The following is an 18,808-nucleotide window of genomic DNA, read 5'->3' as shown; positions in this document are numbered from 1 at the left end:
GGGTGCACAGCATCATGGAAACACAATCGGAGCGCCCGACATGAGCGTATGCAAATGTAACTATAAAAATAACCCACTGCTGCACACAAAGACAAGTATCCCCACAATATACACACCCCTGCGCCACTCACCGGCTCCGGCTTGTGCCTTGGGTCGGCTGGCAGCAAGGTCTGCGAACCAGTGCATGGCCGAGGTCAGCTCCGGGTAGCCGGCGCGATGGAACGGTGACAGCGGCGCCACCGATCCACCGGACCCAGCTGGGGCAGCAGCTGGCAGCGCCAATGGTGCAGCAGAGTCCACGGCGCCAACAGGGGCTGGCGGGTTCGGCGATGCAGTGGAGGCGGCAGATTCGGAACTCGCCGTCACCGGGAGTTCGGCTGCTGCAACCGGTGGCACAGCAGCGACTGCACCTGTACCGACGGCACCAGCACCGACAGCAGATGCGGTTGAAGCCGGAGATGCTTCTGAATTAGAAGTAGCTTTGTCTGGCTGTGTGTTGAGGGCAGTAGAGGCACTGCTGGCTTTGTGGGCACCGCCTGTGCTGGAGTAGATAGAGGTAGCCCAGCTCGGCTCGGGGGCCACGTCGGGAGCAACTGATGGGACGGCGTCTCCTGCCCGCGAGTTCGCTGGCGCTTCGGGCTGCAGGGTTTCTGAGGTCCGCTCCTGTGATTCTGGCTTCTCCTGCGGCTGCTGCTGGTTCTCTGGAGCCGGCGTTTCAGCGCGTAGTTTTGCCGAGCTTGCCACGGGCTCGAGCAACGGTTGCCCCGAGACACCGCCGGCGTCTGCTGCCACCTGCATGAGGGAACAGTGCCCGTCATGAGCGAGGGTACATGGTTGCCCCCCCCACCCCCTCCACCAAATGTCGACACCAGTGATAATGAGACGAAGGCAGCCAGGTGCGAGTAAGAGTAGCTTGTTGAGGTGGCAATAGTTATGACATGTGGCGGGTGGTTGTGGTGTCCAGTTATGTGGCTGTCGCAGTAGTCGTAGTGTGGTTGCAGTGACATTTGTAGTTTTCTCCGAGTACCTTGTTGTGCTGGTGGTGTGTATTTGTGGTGCGTGACTGCAGTAGTGATTGTGGTTTACATGTACTTGTGTTGACGATGGAGTGGTGTGTAACTGTTGTTGTCTAAAAGTACACGATAGCGATGGTGTTGCTTGCGGTTGTTTCCAAGTACCGTGTTAAGGTGGTGGTGGTGTGCAGTAGTGCTTTGTGGTTCTCTTCTAGTACCTTGGTGTGGTGGTGGTGGTGATGATGATGGTGGTGGTGCCCCGAGCAAGGACAGTTTGCCTTGATTCCCCACTTTCCTCGCATGATATGAACCTGCTCGCTGATGTCATACAGGGCTGCACACACACACAGAGTACCCAGACTTCATCACTCACAACTAGAACCGACACACCGAGGCTGCTTATTTATTAACACGGGTATCAGCGCCCTGCTCATTTATGGGACTGTATCGACTCGTTGATTTATCACAGCAGATCATATTTTTATCATGTTTGATTGATTTATAAAAGCAGATAATATCCTTATTAATTGTGGAATTCGTACCAATCTTATAGCAACAAGGCTATAACAAAAAGGCAATATTTCACAGAGTATTTTAATAGCAGGGGGCAATGTTGCTTTGTGATATCACCCAATAAGATAATTTTTATTTGCCAGTAGTTTTTTCAAACTCCAAATATGGACCATGATGCAGGCACTCATGGCCTACCAGTGTTTTTTTGTAATCGCGTCACGGCATCACTTAACGTCCACTATGAACTGTGAAGCGGGCGACATGTTAAGCATTTTACGGGGCAGGTCCTGGGCTTGAACTGCGAGTCTCTGCAAAGAAGCGGCAAATGCGTGGCTGGTTGGCTCTAATGGTGGGTTCAAAGTGGATCATTTTTTTACTTGGGAGCAGTTTTCCTGCAACTACAAACATGATTTAAAAAATTGCATTCTTCGACCGAAAATAACCTACAATCATGACAATGCACAGGGTGGCGTAGTGGGAGCACTTGTGCCTTAGAGCAAGGTGGGGGGGGGGCGGTGCGGCTGGGTTAAATTCCCGAAGTACTCGCCTTAACAGACAGATAACGTGGCAGGACCCAACCGAAAAGAGAATGTCTTCAGAGTGAGTGAGGCTACACTGGGTAATACATGTAATAATTATATAAGTGTAATAATTAAATAAGTGAAACTTGATTGATGCTGAAGGAGAACGTGTAGATTACCGTTTCCGGGTATAATCTGTGTGGCCATGAGTGTGGCGGGTTCGTGCGTCTGGCCCTTGACGCAACGCAGCCACGAAAACACCTCCTCGTCCTCGCTGATTTCTAAACCACGACACGCATACATACGCCGGCACACCAGCCATTTCAAAATAAACACAGATATTTGTGTTGCACGTAACAATTGCATTTTTGTCAGTTTTTGCTGTGTCTCTGAATCTGTTTCCATGTCTTGATTGATGCCGCATGTTTTTCTGTGTATCGGTTCATGTCTTTTTCTCACTCGGTGCCTCACTTATCTGTCATTCAGCATGTCTGTATTACTCTATGTATTTATCTGTACCAGCCTGTATCCATTTCACTTGTGTTAAACTTAGCCTCCGTCGTTATATCTGCATCTCAAACTTGTTCTAGGTTTGTCTCTCTGTGGCTGCATATTTATTTTCATCTTCCTATCTCCATGTCTCTGTGCATCTTTGTCGCTCTCCCTCCTTGTCTATGTAAGTCTTTCTCTATGCACACCATCTTTTCTTGTTTGCATTTATGTCTTCCTCTATCTCTGATTATGGATAACCATAGTCATTTATGCAGATGTAGTGACATCGCTGGATGTCACCATGTTGTGGGTGTAGTACCGGCCCTAGAGGGGCATAATGTGCGTTGAGTAATAGCGCTGGATGGCACCATGCTGTAAGTGCAGTGCCGGCCCTACAAGACACGGTGTGTGGGTGCCGACCGAAGGGGAAGGTCGTGTGAGGCCATGGCACTCTGGTTGACCCGGGTGGACACGTGACCGGTTAAGATGACAGAGGGGCCCCAAAGAGGGGGCTGGGGGGGTCACGTGATTGGGACCCAGGTCCTTCCCAATGGTTCAGGAAGGTGGACGTGGCCAAGGGCGGAGCCGGCCATGCCACAGAGAATATAAGCCGAGTCCCGAGAGGGACCGTGGTTGTTTATCCCAGGAAAGAAATTATTCGTCTACGATCTCCGTTCTACGAGTCTTCCAGCACGTGGACACGGTCAGATGCTGTTGGTCCCGGGTCTGTAGTAACAGTTACGTAGTAACTCGTGTAGTTAGGCAGGTGGTCACCACCTAAGGTTGTTATTCTGTTAAGCGGAAGTTACCCCGTGTGTTGGAACTAAATAAATGTGCTGCCTCCAAAGTCTACGTCTGCAACTCAGTTGAACCCCACTACACAGATAAATGACTATGGGTATCCATTGCCGTTTGGGTTATTTAAATGGTAATCAATGTACAATATGCATGCACATTATGCAAGCCCATTTTTCTTGTACCTCATGTCGATTGTGTCCACTAAAATAGCCGGATCTGTTATTGTTCAATGGTACTCCCTATTGAAGTATGGTGACCTGTATAAGCATGCATTTTTTCAGCTTTATTATGTGTTTGCCCCAGCCCAATATGCCCGAGTCAATGATATTAATGGCCGGGGTTACCGTCTGGATGCCGGTCCTTGCGGCTGCGGTAACAGTCGAGGCAGACGCCGAATCCGCACTTGGGGCAGACCCAGTGAACGTTGAAGAGAGTAGTCTCACACGCATCACACATCTCCCGCACGCCTCGCACGGCTCGCTTCCACGCCACCTTGGCTGTGGGTACCATGGTAAACACACACAGGATCACACACATCGTACAAACACGGTACACACCCACGGTACATACACACACGGTCTGCACAAATGGCAAGTACATTGGTACGCACATTGCATAAAACGCATCGGGGCACCAATCCATTTTTACACGATGTACAATGTAAGGACAGTCCCCGATTAATGCGCTTGACTTAAGATGATTTCACACAACTTTCCACTAAGCGTGTGGCAACACGAGCGTCGCAGCGAGCCACCCCACTCAGTCTTTGTTTTTGCTTTATGCTAGCCCAGGCGTTTGCGCGTTTTAGCTCGCAATTCTATAGCTTTGCATTTAGTTTTATATTAAAAATGAACGATGCTACTTTTGGCGATACGAGTTGATGGCTTGGAACACAACACCCCCCCCCCTGCCCCCATTTACATTGTTTCTTAAGGGAAATGAGTATTCGATTAACATGACTTCACATTACACTAATATTTTCAGGAATGCATCTGTAGTGTTAATAAGGGACTACCTGTACATGACGTGCGTATACACAATACACAGTAAAACATGCATACACATCAGGAAAAAAATCCCCCCCATGTAACTGTACAGGTTTCTGCGGAAAGTGCAGCTAGCGAACACCAACAGAGGCCAGCACCGCACATGAGGCAGTGGGGGTGTGGTGAGAACTGCACGCTTGTCTCCCTGGTTCTGACGTTTACAGTTTGTACACATCTCCAGGTACTCATTTTGGACCAACCCAATCTCATGGAAGACAAGCGGCAGTTCAAGATATCTTCCACTGTTATTAGCTGTGGCGGCCACTTTAAATGCTCAAAAAGGTTGAGCAAGGCGGCAAGTTAATGGGTGTGCGAGCACTTGATATAAAAACATTCTGACCAGGTGTCGAGTAAGAGTTGGTGGGTGAATTGGTGAGTGAGCAAGTGATTGGTGAGCGAATGGCTGGGTACGCGAATGAGTGAGCGCCTGTCACCTCCTTGTGGCAGCCAGGTGAGCGCCTCCCTCTCGGACATTACGAGCTCACAGAACTGGTCTCCGATGTTGGCCAGAATGTATTTTGCCGTGTCCAGGTCGAGAGACCCCGATGATGACGATGAGGAGTTGGATTTGGAGTCCTCCCGGGGTGGGTCCGTGGAGGTGGCTGCCAGCATGATTCCACCTGGCGTCCATAGGCTGAGTGCCTCGGGGTCGCATTGCCGTGCGGTGCAGAACCCATCGATTCGCAGCTGCCCTGTTTTGCTGAACGCCAGCCTTGAAGGGGTACACATGATGGCGATGGAAAATTACGCTTATTAGAGCAGGGTTTTTCAAAACACCAGTCGTCACGACCCAGTGCGGTACCAACTTTCCATGATTAACCAATCCTCTCCCGAATTTCGCATTCAAGCATGAATTTAAATGCACTGCACAAAACCAATGACTAAGAAAGAGCGTTTGAAAGTAAAAGAGGAATCTTGCGTGTGTGAAGCAAAGAGCACCAATTCATATTGAGCTAGTTGTAGGGAGTGTGTTCATGAATCATCAGGCGCATGTGACATGTAAAGTTATCATTTGTATTTTCAACAAATATTAGTTACACATCCATGCACTCACCCTCCAGTTACACACAAGTAATAATCACCTACCCAAATGAGCTAACCTCACCCTCTCCACACATTACACACCCAATCTACAGTGCATAGATACAAACAAAGCTCCCTATTATGGACTTTACAGACAGTTGGGATAAGTGCTCTTATGAAGGCCAGCACCGATGAAGGCCGGCACGGCACACTAGGGGGTGGGTGGCTAACACCATGCTCGGCCGCCTTTTTCTCTCCAATGACGATGTTTACACATTGCACCGGGTCCTCATTTGAGGCTGAGTCGACCTAGGGGAAACCCAAGACTGCTTCAAATATTCGTCACTGGTGTTGGTCATAAGCGGGAATCGAACTCGGGTCGCTGGGTTCATAGCGCAGCGCGCTAACCGCTACACTACCGCTCTATTACACACTCTTACACACACACGTCTCTATGACATAAATACTTGCATGCACACACACACACACGCTAAGTTACTCTCTCAAACACACCCTCCTCTATTACTCTCCCACACGCTCAAACGCTCCCCCCCTTCACTCATTACCTCCGGAAGTGGATGAAGCGACAGAAGACCGTGGATGGCGACGATGCCGTCCCAGACTCCTTCGTGACGGAGGCATCTTCGTCGACGCCAGTCATGCCGTGCGCTGCTGTTAAGGGGGCTGGCGCTGCCGCCACGACGGCAGGGCTGCCAGAGCCACTCACCACCTGCTGCTGCTCTGGTGCTGGCTCCTCCTCACCTCCCGTAGGCGCCGCATCCTTATTTGGCCGCACCTCATCCGCGCTCTCGGCTGCTGGTTCCTGCTGCGCATTCTGCAAGGGCTTCTCGGCACCAGGCACTATCTGCTGCTGCTGCTTGTTCGGCAGCGGAGACTCGCACTGCGCCCTGTCCCGCTGCTTGTCCCGCTGCTTGTCCTGCTGCTTGTCCTGCTGCTTGTCCTGCTGCTTGTCCTGCTGCTTGTCCTGCTGCTTGTCCTGCTGCTTGTCCTGCTGCTTGTCCTGCTGCTTGTCCTCACTTTCCTTATCCGGCTGTGGCTCCGACTGCTGGGCACTGTTGTTGGCCTGCTGCTGCTGTTGCAGCTGTTGCTGCAGCTGTTGCTGCAGCTGTTGCTGCAGCTGCTGCCGCTCCCGTTGCTGCTGCATGCGCAGCTGGTGCTGGCGACGGTAGCGCAGCAGGCGGCACTCGCGGCACTTCTGCAGGTGCGGAGCGATCTCCACGCAGGCCCCGTCCTGCATGAACGCCTCGCCACTCAGGCGCAGTTGGCGAACGACACGCCAGTCCCGCAGCACTGATACGCCAACTGCATGCAGTACACACACACACGTTACACACACGCAGTACACACGCACGGTACACACACGCGATACACACGCAGTACACACACGCTATACACACGCAGTACACACACGCTATACACACACGCCGTACACACACGCCGTACACACGCAGTACACACACGCAGTACACACACGCCGTACACACGCAGTACACACACACATTATAGACACGCAGTACACACACACTATAGACACGCAGTACACACACACTATAGACACGCAGTACACACACGTTATACACACGCAGTACACACACACACACACTATACACACGCAGTACACACGCACACTATACACACGCAGTACACACGCACACTATACACACGCAGTACACACGCACACGTTATACACACGCAGTACACACGCACACGTTATACACACGCAGTACACACGCACACGTTATACACACGCAGTACACACGCACACGTTATACGCACGCAGTACACACGCACACGTTATACACACGCAGTACACACGCACACGTTATACACACGCAGTACACACACACACGTTATACACACGCAGTATATATACACACGCAGTACACACACACGTTATACACAAGCAGTATATACACACACACGTTATACACACGCAGTACACACACACGTTATACACAAGCAGTATATATACACACGCAGTACACACACACGTTATACACACGCAGTACACACACACGTTATACACACGCAGTACACACACACACACGTTATACACATGCAGTATACACACACGTTATACACAAGCAGTACACACACACACGTTATACACAAGCAGTACACACACACACACGTTCTACACACGCAGTACACACACGTTATACACACGCGGTACACACACATTATATAAACACGCAGTACACACATGTTATATAAACAGTTATATACACACATGAGAAACACACGTTATACACACACGTGATAAACACACATTCACAAGGAAATAAAAACAGAGATCCCTCGATATAGCCTTCAACAAAACTGTTGGGCCAAGTGTTGTTAACGAGCACCTATTAAGGCCGGCACGCTACACAAAGGGGTGATTGGCAAGCCCCATGCCCGGCTGCCTTTGTCTCCCCAGTGCCGATGTTTACACACCGCACCAAGTGCTCATTTATGGCCGAGTTAATCTCGCAGAGGCCTAGGACTGGTGAGATGTCACCGATGTTGGCTGCGAGCAGGAATCGAACTCGGGTGGCCAGATCAAGAATGCAGTACCCTAAACACTGCGCTACCACTCCTCACAAAGACACACACACACGCAAACAGTACACACGCAGAGCATAATAGATTTTAGTCCTTGAGGTAAATATGGTTTTCATAGGTGGTCACAGGTACGCTGCGGCTCAGATACAATTGAACTTCATTCCTTAGCAATTATTTCATACTTTAATTATAATGTATACAGCCGCCCAGGGGTGGCAACTTGCAGCTCCAGAGCTGCATGTGGCTCATTAAGGACTGTCTCGTCGCATTAGTGATTAAGGCCCACGGTCTCATTCAGTGCATTGTGGCTTTTGATGAGTTTATTTTATAGAATTCGAAACAAATGGCTCTTGTTGTTGTTTTGGTTTTCCGACCCCCTGCATTAGACCCACATGACCCCTCCGCAGAAGTTTCCCTCAGTGACATATACCCAAGCCAGAGGGGCATTAAAAGAAGAAAGTTATATACCGGTGGAATGAACGAGGATCCAATACAACTCAATTCAACAGGAAAGACTCTGATCAAACGGCATGTAAATACTTTTCTATTTAAAGCTTTCGTGACTGCAGGGATTCATATTCTTGGTTCTTTCGGTAAAGTCACGTAGAAGGGAAATAATAAAATAATAACAATAAAACATATAATTCTAACGACGTTTCGGCCACAACGCAAGTATCCGTCCTCAGGTGAAGAACAGAACTGTCGGAAAGACAGCGTCCTAATGAACACTGCTAAGATTGGCAGCGTATTTTAAGCTGGGTGGGAGGAGCAGAGAGCCTTGACAAAGGAGTTTACATATCAACAAGAGGAATTTCGCATGTTGATGACAAATGCATGTAAATAACCTAACAACCCCTTAACTGCCATGACGTAAAACATTTCCCCACCTTTCTTACGGTGTTTGTGAACCTCACATCAGATGTAGGGGCAAAATATATTTATTTTATTGTGGAAGGGATGTGGAGCATATCACTGGGTATCTAAAAAACCCGGATTCAATGCAAGTACTAGTTTGACACATAGGCTTATATCTAATTTGTTCATATGGTTGTCACTGACATGCTTTGGCTTGGATACAAATGAACCTATACAAGAGCCTAACCGGAGGAGGGGTAAACATACCTCCACCCCACCCCCCCTCTGCTCAAAAAACGTGAGGCATGACTGGGCAGACTGCCACCAAAAGTACAGCCCTCCCAAAGCTGCCCTCCTGAGGCACCAGTTTCTTGGAGCTAGTGATAGATAAAACACGGGGTGAGCACAACACAGCTATGCTACAAATGTCCTTCAGTGGAAATCCTGCCCCTACTAGCCCAGGACACCACCATAGCTCTCCTGGAATGACAATATCTCTTCTCCCCTATCGGCAGTCGTACAAGACAAAAAGCTTTTGGTGACCTCCTGACTTGGACCTCTGCATATAAAGCCAATGCCATCGTCAAATTCAATAAATGCAGACTAGCCTCTGCCAGAGACCAAAAGTAGAGCAGACAGAAATAGAGCAAGATCATTATTCAAATTCATGGATTAAATAGGCAACACTTTACAGGAGTGTCTTAATGTGAGACTGCTTCCAGCCATATGAATGTGGAATTGCCACCGTTGGCTCAGGTCTGCCGATGGAGAGGAGCACTGCACAATGCTTCTTTCTTGAGCAGGGAGATTATTTCACGTTTTCGTTCAGATTAGTAAGTATGTATAACTTCTTTCGCACCGTATGTAGCTGACCGTGCTAATTGGAGGTGTGGAGGAAGGATAAATAAATAGAAAAATCAGTTATAAAGAAATTGGTTTTCAATCAAGATTTAAAAATGCATAGCTCCAGTGGCTTCCTAATACACACTGGTCTACAATTTTTTAGACGTCGTCTGCTTCAGAGATGAAACGTGCTGTTTATTATGAATTTTGACGTGCTGAATTCAAATGACAATTCAAACAACTCATTGGCTATTGTTCCCAATATATTAAGAGTTTTTACATTTTACGTCTACGACCGACTAGCAGCTCTATTAAAACAACTGGGACTAGATAAAAACGACATCAACTTCATCATTGCTCTTTATTGGAAGCAAACAGCCCAACTCCGATATGACAACGAATTGACAGACCCAACACCAATACAAAAAGGTGTACGACAAGGCTGCCCACTTTCACCCAGTCTTTTCAACATCTACTCGGAGCAGATTTTTGATCGAACACTAGCAGATAAAAACATTGGTATTAAAGTCAATGGACAATACATCAACAACATCAGGTATGCCGACGACACTGCACTGCTGGCCGATTCGGAACAAGACCTACAACAAATCTTGGACGAGGTTGCCACAGAGAGTCAAATATGGGGCTTACGAATTAATAAAAAGAAAACAAAGGTTATGAAGGTCAGCCGAACTACAAGCGAAATAACAATCAAGCTTGGTAGCGAAAAATTGGAACAAGTACACCGATTTAAATACCTTGGTGTAATCATTGACGATCAGTTGAACCATGAAGTCGAAATCAAGAGCAGAATTGAACAAGCAAGGCAAGCATTTATTAAATGGAAAACACTCCTTGCAGACCGCAACTTGAGTACATCACTGAAACTGCGCACACTGAAATGCTACATCTGGTCAATTTTGCTGTACGGAGTTGAGACGTGGACACTGACAATAACAGCAACAAAAAGGCTCGAAGCTTTCGAGATGTGGCTGTATCGAAGAATGCTGAAAATCCCATGGACAGCCAAAACCACCAATACACAAGTTCTGCAAGATATGGGCACTGACAGGCAACTGCTGAAGACCATCATTAGCAGGAAGTGTTACTACCTAGGCCACATTGCCCGAAACGACCACAAATACCAGCTATTAAAGCTAATCCTGGAAGGAAAAATCGAAGGGAAAAAACGACCAGGACGGCCAAAAACGACATGGCTCAGTAACATCAAAACATGGCTACAATTAACAACAGCACAAACTCTACACGCCGTGCTAGACCGGGACCAATATCATCGTGAAGTCGCACACGCCGTTAGGCAGCACTAAAGAAGAAGAAGATATTGTGTAGATAGAGTTTAACTAATAAATTGTAAACCTAGGTCTTTTCATGTTATGGTTGCTTTACATGATAACATGTTACCTGTCCTGTTCATGTAACATTTTTTAAAAAATAAGCAAAAGGGTTATATTAAAAAAAAATATTTTGAAAAAGGCAAAAAAACTATTATGTATATTTAAGTATATAGTTTAGTCCTTATTCAGTGTCTACTGGGCACTTCTTCGCTTGTCTCGTATCTCTTGTAACTGTCCAGCAAGAGTCTGCAAGCATTGATGGGCTCCATTTGCCCTGATAGTGTTTCTTCATTGTTGCAATGTCCTGGTGAAAGCTCTCGCCATGCTCGTCGCTCACTGTTCCGCAGTTCGGTGGAAAAAATCTAGATGAGAGTGCAAAAAATGTATCTTTAGTGGCATGTTGCAACCAAGGCTTTTGTATGCCTTGAGGAGGTTTTCCACCAACTCCCTGTTGTCTTACTTGTTGTTTCCGAGAAAATTTGTTGCCACTAACTGGAAGGCTTTCCATGCCGTCGTTTCCTTGCCATGCAGTGCACTGTCAAATGTATCATCTCGAAGAAGTTCACGAATCTGAGGACTAACTAGCTTCACTCAACCTTGGAAATTTTCCATGGAGGTATGTGAAAGCTGCTTGCATTTTGTCCATGGCTTTGAGAAAGTTCTTTATCCGACCCAGCTTGAAGTGTGAGGGTGTGTTGTATACTAGCCCCTTCTTCCAAAATTGATATATAATGAATGAAAACACACCAAAGCGCAGCAAACTGCAAAACACCAGGTGTTGTTAAGTAATGAACTGGAGGAGGGCTAGGATGGCAGAATTTGCAACCTTGCTTCAAGGAAAGATAAGGCCTGATAAACGGGCACATGTCACCCGTGCAGGCGGCAGAGACAGTGGGAGAGTCAGCCAGACATAGTTAAGGCAAAAAGCCCAACCATCCTGCATGGTTTTAAAGTAACGTCAAAATTCGAAATTCAACAACAGAGTAGGCTAAATTATCGATCCTCGCGCTCGCTCAAATTGGAGACCAGGCTGCGAGCTACATCAATGAACCATTGCCCATTTGCTAATCCAATACTGAATGTTAATATTACTGAAGTCAAAACGAATTCTATGACCTCAGCACATGGGCGAATAATAGGGCAGTGTCAACTCGAAGGCAATGGAAGGGAACAGAGGCGCCTTTGTCTAAATCACAACCACAGAAAGCCAGGAATCATCACTGATTGTGTGTTTAGGGATTCCGAGCTAATTGGAACACGTGCACACAGGGAGGAGGTAGAAATACGCCTTGTCCTCCTGCAGCTGAGGGAGCTGATTAAGAATAACACTCCCAGAGCAGAAGGTTGGATGACCACAGTGAGACGAGAATAAGAGTATTGTGTATCTCTCAAGGATGCAGACTCAGCTGCACAACAAGGCTGCGGGGGTCACCAGAAGTTCGCGTTCGCCTAGTTAAGACAGAAAAGCTCAATTATTCTGTATTGCTATTAAAGTAACGTTAAAGTCGGAATTTAACAACAGGGTAGGCTAAAGTTATTGATATGAAATGTTATTTCCATACTTTAATACTTTATACAACTCGATCCGAAGCATATGCGGGATGAATCACCACCAGGTCCAATATAAAATACATAATAAAAGAGCGATGTTAAACCCAGGGTCGGAGAGAAAGGGAGATCCCGGCCGTCTTTGTATCCCCGCAGCGCGGGATAGGAGTGTGTATACGCTCGGGGGAACACCTCCACTTGAGTCAAGCACCACGATGGGAAACGACAGACCTTAGGTTACATACAGAATCATAGCTGTGAAATGGTAAGGGACAAATGTTAACTTAAAACTTTTTAACCATTTCTTTGTGCGTCGGTGAGGGTCGGAGGGAGTGTTGCCCCTCCCTCCAGGTGGTGCAACACGGACAAAGACGCCTATAAGACGATTTGTAACGTCTGTGTTTTGGTTCATGAAGAAGGCCAGACAAGAGATAATATCGCACCCAGACAGAGAGACGACTTATGCACACAAGGACATACGGACGTACGGACACACACATGGACACACCTACCTACGGACAGATCCTGACACAGTAAATCGAAAGAAACCCCGCCTTGTGGGCAGGATCTAAAGGGATTTTTCGGCATAAAAGAAAGGACCCTGAGCATTGGAAACCAGCTCGACCGGGAGGGTCGACTCAGGAGCGAGCTGCGACCAGCGGGTCGGCTCGACTCTTCAGCTCGTCTGGGACTCAGCCGAGTTCGATCGGCTCACCGGAGCCGGCTCTCGGGGCTCGACTCAAGCGGCTCCCCATCTCCTCTGCAGGCGGGCAAGACCCGCTTGACAGCTCAACTCGGCCTGCGTGGGTCAACCTCTGCCGAGTCGGAGGTCTCTGCTGCCGCCGGATTGGTGACGGTCGCGGTTTGGCGACGAGGCTCCGTGCTCACCCTGGTCGACGACCCAACACTGCACGCTGCGAGCGAGCTGTGGGCGCCACCTACCGACCGGGTTCCGAACTGCGACAGCGTATCAACGGAGATCCGAACCAGTTCACCACGGTGACAGGGGAGCGACTGATACGTATGACGCGCACCGCCCCCTCACCACACGACCACCAGGCGTCTGTTTGACATAAAGAACCGACTCCGAACACTGACTATTCAAGACAACTCTTACCACTCAAACACACTCGAACCCATAAGCCATCCGTGGCTGTGAAGGCATCACAACGAGACCGAGTGATGGCCATCCGTCGTTTATAAGTGTATTCGTAATTTTTATCTTTAATATTTAGTGGGCTGTACTCTTAATCGTATAAATTCCCAACAGATCCATCAATACGAATTGATTCTTGGCACCTCCTTCCGCCGAGCCACGCTCACGTGGGGAGTGGTGGCCCACCAGATCCTTATCAGGTGATCTGGTCCCCAATTAGTAAACTTGGTATAAGATAACGATCTTCGAAAAAGGAGCACCGTCGCAGGCCCTTACTCCGAGCCATTCTGTTGTCAGATAACCTGCCGATGTATCTGTTGAGATTGGTGCCTTTAAGAATAATAACTGTTTTTGATTGTGTTTTTTATCGCCGTATAATCTTTCAAGTATCTTTCAGTCATAATCGCCGCACGTACTCGCATCCCCTACAGAATATTCAACTGTCCCGTGACCCAAGGTGCTAACAACGTGATAAGGGTTGCGTATGATCAATAAGGAGTGCGGTACTGCGTGAACAATATTGAGTATAATCATTCATTAACGTTAAGGTTTTTCTTAGCATAGTATTTGCATATTTTAACGACTCTTTCTCTCACTAACAACCATCGCGTTATGCGGGATCCATGTGCCGTTGTCAAAGTGAAATCAGACAATCGTTGATGATACTGTATTGATGCCGTGTTGACGTTCCGGGATTGAGAGTTCGCATACTATATCATAGTTGAGGTTGAATTAGTAATAAATTGATTAATACAGAAGTGGTTGTGTGATTCTTTCCTGAAATCTATGCATAAGATCTGCTTCTGCGTTGAGATCTGAACTTGGTGACCTTAATAAACACACTAATACATACTCAGTAAATGTTAAAGCGATAACGGGGTGAACCGGGGACCTAAAATATAACCACGAATACCCACTCTGGGAATGTTAAAGCGAGAATGAGACGAACCTAGACAACGATGCCGAGTTAATCTAAGTTAATCTTGCATACTTACACCACACCTGCATAACTGCATACGATTAATTGCCTTATTCCGATCGATAACCCACCCTCGTCACCGAGGCGGGGTCTGGTTATCATAACGACTTGCATTATCATAATTACACCCACTCGCATAATTACTACGATTACCTCTCGAATTGGCATAATTAAATGTGCATAATTACATAAATTAACATATTTCCGGATAATTACACATTTGACCAAATTTCATTTGATTATTATTATTTTCACTGAATATTCATAACCCACATATACAACATAATAATTTCACCCACGCACGCATACAACATAACAAATTTTGATAACCAACATATACAACAGGTGGTAACAAAATATTCCTTCATTCAACAAGTGGTGGATGCCGAGCACTTTTCCTCCCAGGTTCCAATGACTGTCAGAGTGCACAATCTATCTTGATGTAGTGGGAATCTCTCACACGACTATCCCATTCGCAGAGAAAACAGCAGTACTTCGTGTATCCAGTCTGCAGACCAAGCAAGAGAGCAACAACCTTCAAATCGCCATAAAGCTGACAATGCAATTGATGGCAAAATATTGCCATTATGCAGCAAAACAGCTTCAAGACTTATCTCCGATGAATTAATGAACAGTCCCCACTCATCTTGATCATGAACGATGTTGAAGGCTACCATCACACCATCGATGTTGTTGCAGGCTACAAGATCACAATCCATGAAGAAGAATGGGACAAGATCCTTTTGATGGTCACGGAACATGGAAACCCTAACATCACCTGCCAGGAGATTCCACTGCTACAGTCTGGAGCTCAGCAGCTCTGCTTTACTTTTGGGTAGTTTCCAATCCCTGACAAGGTCTTCCAGTTCATCTTGTGTTATGAGGTGTTGTTCAGTGTAAGATGGGAGAAAATCTAGGTCATGTGACCTTGATGGTTTAGGACCAGAAGTATCATCCTCTTCCTCATCCGACTCAAGTGAGGATGATTCTGGTGCATCAGGAACCGGCAGTCCTTCTGTGGGGTACTGGGCGTAGAGCCGATGGAATGTTTGGATAATGCAGTCCACTTTTTCTTCTTTGACACACCTTTCCCAACTAGAGGCACCATGCAGAAGTAACAATCACTGATATGATCTGTTGGCTCTCTACAAATCATTGGCACTGCAAAAGGCATAGGTTTTCCTGTTCAACCACTGACAAAAGATTTGTGTGGGGCCCACATCTTGTCCTGATCTTCAATTTTGCAGCCAAAATAAAGGTGATAGGCTTTCTTAACAATAGTGGTTATACTGCGCTTTTGTGATGCAAAAGTCACTTCAACACAAACATAGTAGAAGTTATCTTCTTTGTTCACATACGTACGAGGCATCTCTGCTCACTTTGGCTAAACATAAATGTGTCCATTTGCAAAATCAAACACTGACAAATAAGAGTGCACGACACTGTATGATTTCTAGAGCTGATATAGGGCAATTTGTTCAGCAGAGGGATGTAAAACTTTTATGATTGCATCATCCATAACTTCTAGGAATAACATGATGCAATTCATATCATGTACTAGCTTTACTACCCAGCTTCGCCCGGGACTTGGATTCTTGTCTTTGATTAATACATGGCCTACGCGGAGGGTGGGGGGGATGCGTGACGTCTGCAGGCACACTGCGTAATGCTGCCGCATGCGGGTGATATTACAGATGTGACGTCACCGCTCACTTGCCGTGCAAAATATATCCATTATTGCGCCCCCTCCCCCAAAATACAAAAGTCTATTTTTATACTTTTTCCATTGTGTATAGTCTGGAAGCTACCCACATGCCAAATTTAAAGTTTGTTGCAAGTCAGGAAGTATGCTAAACATTTCGAACAGACACACATAATCACAAATTTCCCTTATATATAGATGACAATACCAGGTTCAGATTGCATCATGCATCGTTGTGCTAAAAAAACAAGTACTGTCCAAACCCAGTCATAGACTTATTCATAGATACAGTAAAATATGTATTTTAGTAATTTTGGTTTAAATTGTGATCCTTCCCTTTATAACTCACTTATCCTCCGCCATTCCCAAGTCAAGGGTCGTATATACTGACCGAGTAGCAAATCTTGAAAACTAGAGCCAATCAACAATTTTAAGCATCATTTTCATTCTTAGTGACCCAGAATTAGTAAAGTTGGACTACATTTATTCCGGAACAATTTTGGCTGTAGACCAGCGATATCGTAAGAGCTTTCTAGATGGTCGCAGAAGCGCATCTGAAAGCGTGCGATGCAGTGACTCGTCTTTGCTTGATGGTTAGCGAAAAGCCACTGCTGCGACGATAAAATACTTGCTTGCAACTTTCGTCAACTAGCCGAGGCACATACTATTATTACACCTACGTAACACACAGCAACCATGCAGGGAACACAATGTAGACATATGCTGCAACGTGACTATGGCTGTTCTGATCGTAATGTTCTTGGTGCACACACAAGCCAAACAAGATACATACAAAAGGAACATATGCACACAGTAAACACACAGATGACAAGCGTGCACACAGACAGCACACACACACGCATACACAGCACACAATGCATGTGGCACGTGGGTTGGTGTTATCAGTTGTGCGCTGCTTACAGCTCCCCTCCGCCATGTATTTGGGGTCCATCCACCGTCCACGTGTCATGTCCACCATTTCATAGTCCAGCTCCTCCATCTCCTCTTCGCCCATCATCTCTGCCTCCTCGTCTCCCCTAGGCCTCTCTTCCCCTGTCCCAGCCTCCACCTTAATTGCCTCCACCTTTTTTCACACAAATACACACAACACAGACATGGCCTCATTTTAAAAGCCAAAACAACTTAGACAAGCGGAAAGACAGGTGTTCAAACACTGATGCTCAAGTGCTGTTAACAAGCATACACACTGCACACACACACACAAAGATTATCCAAATAGTCTTTAACACACGATTGGGACAAGTGCTGTTAGCTATGAATGCTAATTATTTTCCATTTTACAAAGTAAGGCCCATGGAGCTATACAGCTCTTTTTCACAAGTGACCTGGCCACAGATGATAGCTCAACGAAGTGGCTTATCATGTGGAAATGTATAACATCCAAAAAAAATAGATGCATGTTTCTAAATGTGTAGGGAAAACTGGAGGACCCAGAGAAAATTCCACACAACCACAGGGAGAGACATGCAAACTCCAAATATACAGGCATCAGGGTCGAGATCGAACTCATGAACTCCTGTATACCAGGCGAGGTAGTTAACATATCACCACCTTGGCGCCCATTTAAGTAGCTGACCCGTGGTGCCCCATGGTACCTATTAAGGCCAGTATGGTACATGAGGGTGTGGGTGGCTAACACCACTCCCAGCCATCTTTGTCTTCCGAAAAGTTATGTTTATACACCACACCAAGTTTTTTGGGATAGATCACGTAAATATGTCATTAAACTAGCCACTACCCAACACAGCCAATTAGTAAGATTTGTCACGTAAACAAAACATGCCAATTTGTTACGAGTACAGCACACCGGTGTGTTGGAGAGTAAACCCACAACATTTACAATTAGAGTACTCGAATTGTAAATGTTTAAGTGGCAAACTTTACTAATTGGCTGTGTCGGGTGATGGCGGGTTTAATGACACATTTATATTTACACGATTCAACTCAAAAACCTCTATGGATATTGGTCGTGAAAGCCTACGTGTTAAACACACCGCACCAGGTACTAATTTAAGACGGAGTCGACCTAGGGGTGGGCCAGCACAAGTTTAGCAACTTGTCACTGATTTTGGCTGTGGACGAGAATCGAGCTCGGGTGGCTGAGTTCATAATGCAGTGCAATATCCACTACACCAACGTTTCCCACAATCACACACTCACACATACTCTCACTAACATTCAAAGTCACCCACTTGCACTCATTCAAAGACAAAGATCCCCGTATAGCTTTAACATACTGTTGGGGCAAGTGTAGTTAAGCGTGCAGCTATGAAGGCCAGTATGGCACACGAGAGGGTGGGTGGCCAGCACCATGCCCGGCTGCTTTTGTCTCCCTCTTGGCGATGTTTACGCACCGCTCCATGTCCTAATTTGAGGCC

General features: G+C 46.7%; 1 protein-coding gene across 1 annotated transcript in view; it reads right to left on the bottom strand.

The window, feature by feature from the left end:
- The window catches only part of KDM3A (lysine demethylase 3A), a 59,971-nt gene that overhangs the window by 9,765 nt on the left and 31,398 nt on the right, over positions 1 to 18,808 (bottom strand). Inside the window, exons 4-10 of the mRNA XM_078869241.1 lie at positions 17,331 to 17,493; positions 5,973 to 6,729; positions 4,818 to 5,095; positions 3,682 to 3,834; positions 2,227 to 2,328; positions 1,232 to 1,347; positions 132 to 792 (exon numbers count right to left, since the gene is read on the bottom strand). Of these exons, the coding sequence (XP_078725367.1) occupies positions 132 to 792; positions 1,232 to 1,347; positions 2,227 to 2,328; positions 3,682 to 3,834; positions 4,818 to 5,095; positions 5,973 to 6,729; positions 17,331 to 17,493 (2,230 nt within the window). The remainder of the gene's footprint in view (positions 1 to 131; positions 793 to 1,231; positions 1,348 to 2,226; positions 2,329 to 3,681; positions 3,835 to 4,817; positions 5,096 to 5,972; positions 6,730 to 17,330; positions 17,494 to 18,808) is intronic.

This window comes from Lampetra fluviatilis, chromosome 27 (genome assembly GCF_964198595.1).
Source record: "Lampetra fluviatilis chromosome 27, kcLamFluv1.1, whole genome shotgun sequence".
Lineage (NCBI taxonomy): Eukaryota > Metazoa > Chordata > Hyperoartia > Petromyzontiformes > Petromyzontidae > Lampetra > Lampetra fluviatilis.
This window is presented reverse-complemented; position numbering and strand designations above follow the sequence as displayed.